The sequence below is a fragment of the Vipera ursinii genome (genome assembly GCF_947247035.1).
Source record: "Vipera ursinii genome assembly, chromosome: 6".
Taxonomy (NCBI): Eukaryota; Metazoa; Chordata; class Lepidosauria; order Squamata; family Viperidae; genus Vipera; species Vipera ursinii.
Window position 1 is genome coordinate 69,064,956 of NC_139515.1, and position 13,291 is coordinate 69,078,246.

Below are 13,291 nucleotides of genomic sequence, written 5' to 3' on the forward strand. Positions count from 1 at the left end.
ACTATAAGTTTATTATGGCCACTCAATCCAAAATGCTTTGGATGGCTATGGTAGCGCCTCAGACAATATTCCCAACTATTCCTAATCTCAACAGAGCAGAAGGAACAAAGACAGAGAAGAGCACCATCTCTTTTCTTTTCTTCTAAAATTTAAAGTACAGTCTCTTCAATATGGGCAAATGTTTTTCTCATTCCAGGGGCATAGAAGTATGTGGATTTTTAAATTTCCTCTCCCAGTAATTTCAGAGAATGTCCCCATAACAGCTCCTACCTGCATTCTGGTTGGCATAGCTGTCAACCTCATGATGTTAAAATGATGACATAGCATTCATGGCATCATCACACAAATAGTGCAATTATTCACATCTTGATATTTGACACAAGCTTACAACTTGCATTATGTGTGGTGATGTTTATTTGCCCCATTTCTTGCTTCCATCCTGGATGTTTATGGCTACAATAATCTGATTTTTCATCTGATCCAGCAGAACGATTTATATTCTCATTAATCAACCTGGTCATCATATTGTGCTTATTCTTGAGTTTTGTCATGTTAAAGAAGTTGTATATAAATATAAATAAATAAATAATTGTTAGGCTATTTTTAAAAATATTTCTTAAAATATTTTGGAATACATTTCTTCATAAAGGATAGCAGATTTTTAAAACATAGCCTTTCAAAGTCTTTTATTGGGAAGTTCTACTGAAATGCACTGGGGGGGGGGGTTGTTCCAAAATGAATTTACAAAAATATCTGGTTTCTTTTAGATGAAATTATCCCTGATTGGGAACAGAAGAACTGAATCTTAATAGCTCTTCATATTTTATCCTAATATCGTGGTGGCGCAGTGGTTAGAATGTAGTTGACTCAGCCTTCCATCTTTCCAAGGTTGGTAAAATGAGGACCCAGATTGTTGGGGCAATATGCTGACTCTGTAAACTGCTTAGAGAGGGCTGTAAAGCACTGTGAAGCGGTATATAAGTCTAAGTGCTATTGCTATTGCTATCATATAACATTAAATGGAATAGTCCTCCTAACCTGTTGCTGAAGAATCCTCTTCATCTGTAAAAAGAAATACATAACAGGTAAAATAGAGAATTGTGACAAGTAAAAGCAACAATGTAGTTTAGTAAAAATGGAGGGAAACAAGAAACCTGTAATAGGAGGAAGGAAAAACTATGATAACTGGGAAGCTGATAATGACAAAGGTAAATTTGTGGAGAAAGCTTTATGGGATCGAGCAGATGAAGTGGTCAACTTTAATGCTTCACGCAAAAACAAAAATGGGATATATGACGTGTAATCCATTATTAAAACATGGGTTTGAATGGGAGCTTTCAAAATGGTTGTGTTTGTTAGACACAAAATACAAAAACTGAGTGGGGAAGTGGAATACAAAAAAGTTACAATGAAAATCAAGGTCAACCATAGATCTGACCTGAAGAAGATGTTGTTTCAGTGACGTTTCCGTCTGCAAGTAAAATGTGTACCATAGATATATTCATCACCATGATTTTTTTGAGTTTTTTTAAGAGGCAAAAATAATATAATCAAGAATTTAAAAAAGAACAAAAAGTGCTAAAATCAAACAATTATTTTTCTTCATTCACATAAAGATATGTATGTAAAAATATAAATGGCATGCCTATTATTTCTTTCAAAATTAACACACAGGGTTGGGTTTGCATAACATGTTACACTAAACTAAAAGGGGTTGGGAAGATCACAGTTTGAATGAATGGAAAGGGGGGGGGAAAGATCATAGTTCAGCCTCTTGTGGAAATGCTGTAATTGTCATAGCATATTATGGCAAAAAGGCCGTTATGGTTTTATGTTTTTGGACATACTATGCTATACTGCACAGTGTCCAGTATATTGTGTGAACCCAGACTTGTATGCAAGCCTATTAAGTTTAAACAGCTTTCAAAGGAAGAATTAAGCATTAAGATTACTCATCATAAGTTAATGGGCCCTAAAACTGAAATCAATTAAAAACAATAATGAGGACTTCATCCAATAATATTTACTTCTACACAGGGCTTTTTTTTCATAGAATGCCCAGAACGGAGTTCTGGCACCTTTTTTGGATGGAACCTTGTAGGGTAGGCAAGGCTGTGTGAGGTCCGGCACTTTTTTTTCTTCAAAAAAAGCACTGCTTCTACAATAATATTAAGAAACATTACTATTACACTATTAAGAAACGGACTAAGAGTGACATGATAGCAGCGTTCCAATTTCTAAGGGGCTGCCACAAAGAAGAGGGGGGCAACCTATTCTCCAAAGAACCTGAAGGCAGGACAAGAAGCAATGGATGGATACTAATCAAGAAGAGGAGCAATCTAGAACTAAGGAGAATTTTCCTGACAGAACAATTAATCAGGGAAACAGCTTGCTTCCAGAAATTGTAGGTGCTCCAATACTGGAGGTTTTTAAGAAGAGATTGGATAACCATTTGTTTGAAACGGTATAGGATTTCCTGCTTGAATAGAGGGCTGAACTAGAAGACCTCCAAGGCTTCTTCCAATTCTGTTATTCTGTTAGTGAACATACTATTAGCAGAGTTCTAGAAGATTATCTAGATGCTTGTAAGCTTTTAAGATAAAATCAGGATTTTTGATTCTGCCTTCTGTTTCCTGATATTTTACATTAACATCAGGGAAAAAAACATTTTAAAATTTACTCTTGACTATAAACCACCTGGGGATATCACTGTGTGTGTTTGTGTGTGCATGTTAAAAAAAGTAAATGTGACACCAACAACATGTGATTGAAGTCCTGTTCTTTTTAAAAATTGTGTGGCACTGAGACATTTAAAAGAGGCAGGGCTTCAATCACATGATCAGAGCTCCCATTTTGATGCCTCATGCACCATGCACTCGCTCTGGCAGAAATAGACATTTTTCCTCCCAATATTTCAAAATTGTCGTTTCCAGTTCTCAGCTGTTGCTTCTCATTACAAAGAGAGGAAGTCTTAGCTGAGGAACAGGCCCAGAAAATACCCTTCCGAGTGGTACAAACTGCCTTTCAGTCAAAATCATGAAAAAAAAAGCAAGAAGAAGAGCTGATATGTCAGAAATCTTCATCACTTTCAATACAGGGCTGAAAATTGAGAAATCCAATTGTCAGGTTTGGAGCATTGATATTTATTAGAAATAATAGCAAAGGGGTGGTGGTGGTAGATTTGACACAATTGTAATCCAGTCAATCAAGAATTCTACCACATGGCTACAATATTTTGTAGGCCTCCTTACTATTTTATTGAGAGATCTGAGAAACTGGAACAGTAAAAATGGACTATTTAGTATGAAAAACAATTATAATTCCAACAGCCACTGGAAACAGAAAGGCTTAATATTGATTTTTTCCCCCTAACTGGCTTTGTAATTAGGAATGAATGGATTCTTTTTTCTATGAAATGAAGGCATGATTAACAATTGTAACTTGCTTAAAATGAAAAATAAAATCTAATCTATATTAATACTGTCATTAAAAATAATAAATAGAGTGTCCCCAAATCAGACCTGATGGTAAAAACATGATAATTATTTCATTCTCCATTTTTTTGCAATTGAAATTTTAATAAATACATTTAGTAATGTAATTCTTGAAACAGTGAAATTGTTTTTAATTTTACATACATTTATTATAATGATTTGGTATGTTGATAGCATAGACCTATATGATTGCTGCTTTGTAAAAATTTAGTGAAGAAATTCTGAAAAGAGGGGAGCAAACATTAAAGCAAAGGTCTAAACCAGGGGTAGGCAACCTTGACTCTTTTATGACTTGTGGACTTCAACTCCCAGAATTCCTGAGTTGAAGTCCAAGAGTCATAAAAGAGCCAAGGTTGCCTACCCCTGGTCTCAACTAAGTGGAAAGTCTGTTCATCCTGAAATTTTATGATTCCCTCTTTGATACATTTTAGTTATTGTGCTCAGAGTTAGTTATAACTTACTATATTTTCACTCATATACCAGAGTTGGTGCTCATAGAAGTATAGATTTATTCTTTTATTTAATTTATCTAAAAATGATAAGAATATGTCTGTTAAGGAAAGCAAACTCACTATTCTCAGTGAGAATGTTTCACTGAAGTGTAACAATGAGCATAAAACTGAATGCTTTGTAAACAATATTGCTGCTCCTCATTGTGTATATGGATGCTTAAAGTTGTTAAGCAATCCTTATTAAACAATGGGGACCAATATTTGAGTTGGAAGAAATTCTGAATTAAAATTATTGCAGAAGTGGAATCGTCTGGATAATCTGAATCCAAGCTATTACTGTGATTCAAAATTATTCTTCAAAAATATATTTGACTTTAATCACATCTCAACATCTTTTAAAAATGGATATTTAACTTTTAGAAAATCCTTTCCCTTAACTGCACAGCATATGTTGCCATAATATGTGTGCCACATACATATAAAAGTGGAATAAAATATAAAAAGTGAAATAAAGAAATAACAACTGTAGAAATACAGTCAGTAATTCCAGTATTTCTCCCGAGGGCCTGTGAATAGATCTCTACTGTAATGGCTATTGAAAGAATACAGCATGAAAGAAGGAAAAGGACAACTTATTTAGCATTTATAAGATGTAAGACAGTTGAAAAGTGTGATGAAAATTTGTCTCTGCCGCATTTCCAGACCTGTCATGGTTGATGCAACTTTAAAAATGGTAAACATATTCTAGAAAGCAAGAGAGATGTTGTAGACAGATTTCATAGAAACTGCAATCACAAACTCCATGTGTTGACAAAGTAGAAGCAGGCTAGAATAAGTTAAAATGACATAACAGATGGCTCATTAGACAGCTGAATACCTGATGGAATTTAGAGAATGTTATTAATGTTAGCATTCCAAGTTATAGGCATATAGTAGTTGCTATATTTTCTGAAAAAAAGGATGTTAATAAATGAATATTATAGAATAAAATATATGAAAAACATTTATACATATATCATACATTGCATATTTGAACAAACAAATGTCATATGTATGTGCATGTACATATCTCTATCTCTCTCTCTCTCTGTCTGTATACCCATATGTTGAATAATACTGGAATTACAACTTTGAATAATTTTATTCCAGACCAATGGAGACATTTTATATGAAGCTTTTCCAGGGTATATATAATGTATGCTATAATGATCTAGTATTAAGATGTTAAATCATAAGTGACTACAGATTGTTTTACTCTACCCAAAAAAGTTAGACGTATTCTTTCTAGGATAAAAAGTGTAATAATGGACCAAATCTATTGATAAAGGAAAAGAGAGAAAAGACAGTGAGTAAACGTTGGCTCTGAGACATGTACAGAAATAATCCAGGAACGTATACGTAATTACATTTTTAAAAGAAATGAAATCCAAATCCAGTAGGGGATTGGAGAGGTGATCAGGAAAATAATGGAATGTGGAGAAATGAATAGATTAACAATGATGATTAAAGATAAGACAGAGTCAGAGTATTATGAAATTTGGGGAAAAATTTACGAGTGGGTGAAAAAGAGAATATGCTTAAAAGACAGCTAACGCTAATTTAGATGGAAGAAAAATGAGGAGATAAGGATATTATCATACCCAATATAGACATTGAAAATCTAAGGAGAGGATCTGCTCGGACATCACCCCTGAATTGTATCAGAAGAGGAATGGGAGGGAAGAAAGGAGAGGAGAGAGGGAAGAGAGTAGAGGAGGGGGAAGGAAGTAGGAAGGTTGGAGGGAAAGAGGAGGAGAAGTGGGGACAAACGGGAGGGGAGTGGTGAGGGAAAGAGGAGAGGAGAGGAAGAAGAGGGAAGTAGGAAAGAAAGGAGAAAGGGAGAAAGAAAGTAGAGAAGAGGGAAGAGAGAGAAGGAGGGTGGATACAGTGAAAGGGGAAATGGACAAGCAGCACCCAAACTTACGTGTGTGTATTTATGTATGGCGATATATATAATACCTACAGCATTACTGATATAACAAATGTTAAATACTTGAAAAAATGTTTATATTTCATTGGTTAGTTTGTGGTATATTAAAGGAACTGTGAAATTTTTTTTAAAAAAAAAGGAAGAACAAAAACATAATCTACCTGAACTGTAGAATCTCGTCTAGTTTTTGTAGAATATTCGTACTCACCTTTTTCTGGGGGATTCCCATCTTCCTGAGCTTTAGTTTCTACTATATAGGAAATAGAAGCACATTTTTTAAAAGAAACACCCTGATCATAAATATTGTGTATGTTTCCACTACTAGTATTAATATTATATCAACATTTTAAATGTATAAACTAGGCTATTGGTATACTCCATAGCAGTATTACAAATAACTTGAACACCTTCAGCATAACATAAATCTGGATCTTTACATTTATTGTTTTTTAAAAACTGCTTGTTAGAATGCAGTCTCCTAAGGATTGGAATGACACCTATTCACATATGGTGAATTACAGTTTCCATCAGTCTGCACTTAAAACATGGGTACTTGTTCAGGAGATGAAATAATGCAATGACATCTACTAACAATAGCTATGAGGAAAAAAACTCAATTTAGAATATGATCAGAGTAATCAATAGGGATGAAGAAAAATGAGAAAGACTGCATTTGCTTCCTGTACTAACGTAGAACTATGATGGCTTATTTTATAAATAAACCTCCCTAATTTCCCCAAGGTTACCACAGTAATTGAGAGCACTTCAATCACTCTGGCTGATCTTGAAAAACTAAGCAGGGTTCCTATGGTGCCTATTTGAAGGACTATCAGAAAATCCATGGATTGTAGGCTAGCCTCAGTAGATATAGATCTACATTACTGGCGGATGTCTGTAGCTTGGGTGAAGGATGAGGGTGAAGGTTCATTTTCTGAACTTGTGGGTTGGTTTCCAAACATTTCGTTACCAAGCTAAGTAACATCTTCAGTGCTTCTGCTATTAGGCCTGATATGGGTGATCCCATCAGGGTATCTTGTGATTGCTTGTACGTTTTCCCATTGAACTTGAAGTATGTGTTGAGGTATAGATACAGGAGTTTCATAATGGTTTCTGTGGATATGGAGTGTTTTGTAGTGGCATCATCTTTGTGGGTATGGTGTTTAGTGAAGATGTTACCTAGCCTGGTAATGAGAAACCAACCCACAAGCTCAGAGAACGAACTTTCACCCTCATAGATCTACATCTCAGAAGATGCTGCTGAAAAACAGTATGGATGTGTCCATGTAGTCAACAGGAAGCAAGTTTAATCTAAGAAAGTTTGATCTTTCAATTTCCAAGACAATATAGAATACTGGGAACAACATCCATGTAAAGAGAGATTCTCAGAAACTCAACAACACAAAAAAATTGTGTGGTAGAACAAGTTTAAAGTTCTAATCACTTCTTTATGTTCCTAATGAGACCTTTACAGTATTCTGCTATTTTAACAAACTTACAGTATGTGTGTGTATGTATATATGTATATATGTATGTGTGTGTGTGTGTGTGTGTATGTATGTATGTATGTATGTATGTATGTATGTATGTATGTATGTATTTTACTAACCTGGAGGAGGTGCACTTTCTGTTGCTGGTGTATCTGAAAAGGTTAAAAGAAAGATATTTATAACATTCTGAAAAAAAGAAGCATGCACAATGATGCTTCTATTTTACTGCATAGTAATATAAATTTTGTATTATAATAGTTTAAAAAATCAGATCAGACTTCTTATAAATATGTACACAACTGGATTCTATTTGCATATAGTCTATTACAATATGGTGCATTATTTCAGGAGGTGTTTTTTTTTAAAAAGCAAATCACTTGCCCTTGAAGGTTTTTCTCCTCTTTTCTATAATAAATAGGCTATCTTTATTATGAGGCAAATGTTAATGCACAATATTTTGCAAACATTTAATACAAAAGAGTTTATTCCCAAAATGCTGACAATCTATATTGCCCCCATGTCTTGAAAAATTACTTGCACGACACCTAAAAATATCTTTTTCTCCAAGCAAAAGTAGGATTGGCAGCAGGGTTGGGTTCAGCACTTTTTCATGTAGCCTCTAGTCTGATTTCATGCAACCTCTGTCTCATTTCCAATCTGCTATGAAGGAAGCCAGCCCAGACACCTCTTCAGACTTCTATTCTTCCCCCGCAGCCCATAGTTTGGGAGAGAGAGGAAGTGTTGTCAGAAAGATAATAGGAGAAGGGATTTTAGAGAATAATTATCCCCACCTCTTTTAACTGTGAATGTGAGGAAACTCTACTGACAATGCAATGTCCAAAATATTACCCCAACAGGGGAAAAAAAGGTTACTGAACCCTAATTTACAAAACTAAACTTCTACGGTATTAATCATGGTTTCATCAGTGGATCATTGAACAGTTGGCTTTGAACAGTGCAGTGTTCGCACCCGTGACTTTGTCCTTATATTAGAACATTTAATCCTACATAGACAACTGAGCATCTGCAATAGATTTTAGGTGGGGGACAACAGGGGTGGTTGGTATGAGGGCCTTGTCTTACATAGCATCCTAAGAATGCCCGTAGGCTCAACCGAACATGGAATATAACTCAACTGCCTAGACTAGAGGCTCACTTTTGGCTTACCCACATGGAAGGTTATTTCATGCATGTCAGTGTGTTTTAAATAGGACCCTTCTTGAATGCATTGCGCCACTATCCTACTTGCAATCCTGTGGTGCTTCAGATGTTGTTAAAATACTTTTCTCAGCTTTCCTTCTGTTAGCCATGTTAGATGAGGCTGCTATGAACTGTAATGCCCGGAAGGCTATGGGGGATCTACACCCATTTTACTAGCATTTATTAAGAGCCCACTGACATTTAATGGTAGTAGTGCAGACTTGTTTTCCTGCATTTTGTTCACATGCTGTTTGGGTGACAAAAATTAGGGAAGCTCCAAAGGGACTTCAATTATCCTCACACAAACTGTATACAAGTAGTCCTTGACCTACAATCATTTGTTTAGTGACTGCATGATGGCACGTTGAAAAACGTGACTTGCGATCAGTACTCACACATCTGTTGCAGCTTCCCCACAGTTACACAATCAAAATTTAGGTGCTTGGCAACCAGAATGTATCTACAATGGTTGCAGCATCCTGTGGTCATGTGATTTGTGATTTGTGAACTTCCCAGCCAGCTTCTGCCATGTGAAATCAATGGGAGAAGCTAGATTTTGCTTAATGACTGCATGAGTCCATTAACAAGTGCAGTTATTCACTTAACAACCTTGGTAAAAAAGATCATAAAATAGGGTGCAACTTGGTTACCAACCACCTTGCTTAGCAACAGAAATTCTGTTGGCAGTCACAGACTACCTGAATATGGCTGTGGCTATGACAAAGAAAACAAATTTCTAGGTGATTTAAATAGCTGTTCCTTAGAACTGTTAGTAGTGCTTCTAATCAGAATACAGGTAGCCCTTGATTTACAACCATTCGTTTTGTGACCATTCCAGGTTACAACAGAACTGAAAAAAGTGACTAGTGACTGTTTTGCACACTTACAACCGTCATGTGGTCACGTGATCAGAATTTAGCTCCTTGGCAAAAGGTTCATATTTATGACAGTTGTCCTGGGTTCATACGATCCTCCTTTGCGAACTTCTGACAAGCAAAGTTAATGGGGAAGCCAGATTCCCTTAACAACCATGTTACTAACTTAACAATTGTGGCAATAAAGGTTGTAACATGAGGCAAAACTCACTTAACAACTGTTTCACTTAGCAACAGAAAATTTGGGCTCAATTGTGGTTGTAAGTCGAGGACTACCTATAGAGACAACCTTGATAAAAATCTAGGTGGTAACCGTAATCTGGTGTGAGGCATTTGTGTGTAACTAATAGGACACGGTGGCTCAGTTGGTTAGGACGCTGAGCTTGTCGATCAGATGGTCGGCAGTTTGGCGGGTCGAATCCCGAGTGCCGCATAACAGAGTGAGCGCCTGTTACTCGTCCCAGCTTCTGCCAACCTAGCAGTTCGAAAGCACGTAAAAATGCAAGTAGAAAAATAGGGACCACTACGGTGGGAAGGTAACAGCGTTCCGTGCGCCTTTGGCGTCTAGTCATGCCGGCTACATGACCACAGAGACGTCCTCAGACAAGCGCTGGCTCTTCGGCTTTGAAACGGAGATGAGCACCGGCCCCTACAGTTGGAAATGACTAGCACACATGTGCGGGGAAACCTTTACCTTTTTACCTTAATAGGAAACAATGACCTTTAACTTGCATGCAAGCGGGAAGCCACCATTGTTTCAGTTAAATACAAAGTGAGAAAGTTCTGAAAAATGTTAGGACTGGTGAAAAAGAGACAGAAAAGTTAAGAGGATCAAATTTCTTTGTAATGCTTAGAGATGATTTTAAATCACAACAATTGAAGCCCAAGTGGAATGAATCACACAATGTAAGAAAAGGTCAACCAAGTTCAGGACGACGGCTACAGGGCTCCTCCCAGAATCCTGATAAAGAATGTGCTTTTTTCACGAGGCAATTGTGTCACTGCAATTTTTTTTTAGTTCGTCCGAAAAGCTCAATTCTAATTGTACATTTCCTTCTGTTCTGCACCTGTGTTGATAACCTATCTGGTAACCATAGTGAATGTCATGTGGTCTAGCTATGTTATGAGTTAGCTTTGCTGTGTGCGCAAGCGTAAAAAGTTTTTCTAGTCTTTGTCTTTATTTTTTTTTCCTTTTTACTGTCTGATGAGAGAGGATGTAGTCAGTAAGCTTTGTTTATATATATATTTCTTTTGTGATTAAAGTTTTTTTTTAATAGAATATGTGTCGGGTTTTATTTCCTTCACCCACACGCATTATGTATCATCTGAAGCACGGTCCATCGCCCTCTGATAGGAAGAATTATTCCTTGACAAATTGGACTTTCTTGTTTTTCTTTGAAGTCCAATTGCCTCATGAAAGAAGCACCTTTGGGACAACTATGACCTGGATGACTGAGAATCTCCATAGACATTGAGCTAATAAAGAAGACTTCCTCCAGAAATTGGAAAACCCACCAAGAGCAAAAAGGAATATAAACTCTGAGGAAGAAGAAGAAGTTAAGGAGGGTATGATAAACAATCAATCAGAACTTTTTTTCATTCTATTCAGTGCAGAAAACCAGCCAAAAAACCAGGTGATTTGTTAGATGGAAGAGGAGGAATAAGGATACTGTGGGATTGATGAAAAATTGAATGAATTCTTGGCCTCTGTATTTGCTACAGAAGATAGAGGAGAACATTCCTATGTCTCCGATTGAGAGAAGCCAGTTGATGTAACAAGAGAAGATATTCTGGGACCTCTTGAGAGACTATACCAGGCATAGGCAACCTTGGCTCTTTTATGACTCATGGACTTCAACTCCCAGAATTCCTGAGCCAGCATGGATTCTGGGAGTTGAAGTCCACGAGTCATAAAAGAGCCAAGGTTGCCTACCCCTGGACTATACAGTAATAAATTGCTGAATGCTGATGACATCCACCCAATAATTTTTAAAGGCCTCAGACCCCTTTACAGTATTTTATTCCTTATATTGGACTCACTAGGATAGAACTGGAAGGTAGCCAATGTGACACCAGTTTTTAAAAATGGACCCAAAGGAGAGGTAGGAAATTATAGACTAGTCAGTTTAATGTCTGCTCCCTGCAAATTGGTATTAATCAAAGAAGAAATTACTAAATACAGAGGAAAAATCTGCATGGATTCTGCAGCGCTAAATCCCATCTTTCCAGTAGTTTATTGAGTTTATTGAGAGTATCTGCTGACACATGGATGGAAGAAAAAGGCACAGTCAATGTTAGGAATCATTTGGAATGAGATTGAAAATAAAATGCTCAACTTAATAATACTCTCAGATAACCTCCAATACATTTTCATCTGAAAAGCTGTATACAGTACTCGTTTGAAAAACAAAGGGTTTAAATGAGCTTGAAATAAGTTCCTCTAAAATGGTCAGGCAGCTCAATCACTTTCCTATAAGAAAAGGTAAGAAGGTTTGTCTTTAGCTTGGAAAAAACCATGACTCAGGTGGGGACTTGATCAAGATCTCTAAACTTATGCAAAGCATGGAGAAATCAAGACCAATGAACCTTCAAAATACAACATAATTAATCTGTGGGTATATACTACTTCAAGACAAGGCAATGGCCACACTGATTTAGATAGCTTAGAAAGGAACTGGATTTTTTTATGGAAAGGTCTATTAAGAGTCCCAAAGGACTCTTGTTTTTCTTGAAGACATTTTGATTCTCATCCAGGACGCTTCTTCAGCTCTGACTGGATAGTGGGGAATGGCAGGATTTATACTCCTTGCAGACAGCTGATCATTTGCATTTTTTTTAGAGCACGGGTATCAAACTTGCCATGTCACATGACATGTCACGATGTATCACGACTCATTTTGCATTGAAAGCAATGGGGTGGGTGCAGCTTTGGTATGATGAAACCGGCCCACAGGCTGGCAGTTTGACACCCCTGTTTTAGAGAGTTGTTGAGGCCACCTGGAGGTTTATCTGTGTCATCAGGTTCACCTGAGTAGTGCAAATGGGTGTGGAGCCTTCTTGGAACTGTTGACAGGACTGTGTTGTAGACTGAAGATAGATGGTGTTGTATCCCTCCCCCTCTATTGAGAGAAAGAATTTGAGAATCTCCACAGATATTTAGCTCTATTAAGAGTAATTAGGTTTTAAGACTGAATGTGTTTCTAGATTGGGGTCAGCATGCCCCCAAATGCCTAATACTGCAGGGTGTGGAGGATCCTAATATTCTTAGCTTGCATTCATGATCCTTGTGAAGGATTTTGGATTGCACAGAAGAAATGGGCAAATTAAAACCCCCTGATGACCCTGGAAGGCAAAGAGTTTGATAACAAAAATCAGATTGTTGGGGGGTTTTTTTGGTGTGAAATGACATTGTTTATGATAGAAGGTGCTAATATACAGAAAGGGCTGGTTTGAAGCTTCCCTAGGAATATAGAGTTTAGAGGCTCCAGGTCAGGCTATAGTATGGCCACTCTATGATTTATGTTGCCTTTGTGAGTCTTGTGTAACATATCTATAGGTATATATACCTCTGCTGAAACCAGTTTTTTGTGTGTTTTGGCCAGGAGGCCATTAATCACTGCCAATAAAATATACTTCATTGCATCTGTCTTCAAATGCTCTGGCTCCTTATTTAGGTGGGCATTTTTCCTATCACAAAGGAGATAAAGATGGAGGAGTGAAATACTGCCATCTTCTGTTTGCAGGTAACCTACAGGCATCTGGATGGCCAATATAAGAAACAAACTGGTGGGCTATGATAAGCCATGGCTCAATC

General features: G+C 36.9%; 1 protein-coding gene across 4 annotated transcripts in view; it reads right to left on the minus strand.

The window, feature by feature from the left end:
• MYBPC1 (myosin binding protein C1) overlaps nucleotides 1-13,291 on the minus strand; it is a 110,978-nt gene that overhangs the window by 77,170 nt on the left and 20,517 nt on the right. For 3 of the 4 annotated variants that reach the window (XM_083366016.1, XM_083366017.1, XM_083366014.1), the window contains exons 2-5: nucleotides 7,522-7,554; nucleotides 6,124-6,165; nucleotides 1,439-1,471; nucleotides 1,039-1,062 (exon numbers count right to left, since the gene is read on the minus strand). In XM_083366016.1, the coding sequence (XP_083222142.1) occupies nucleotides 1,039-1,062; nucleotides 1,439-1,471; nucleotides 6,124-6,165; nucleotides 7,522-7,554 (132 nt within the window). The remainder of the gene's footprint in view (nucleotides 1-1,038; nucleotides 1,063-1,438; nucleotides 1,472-6,123; nucleotides 6,166-7,521; nucleotides 7,555-13,291) is intronic. The other variant, XM_083366015.1, reaches the window with a different exon arrangement.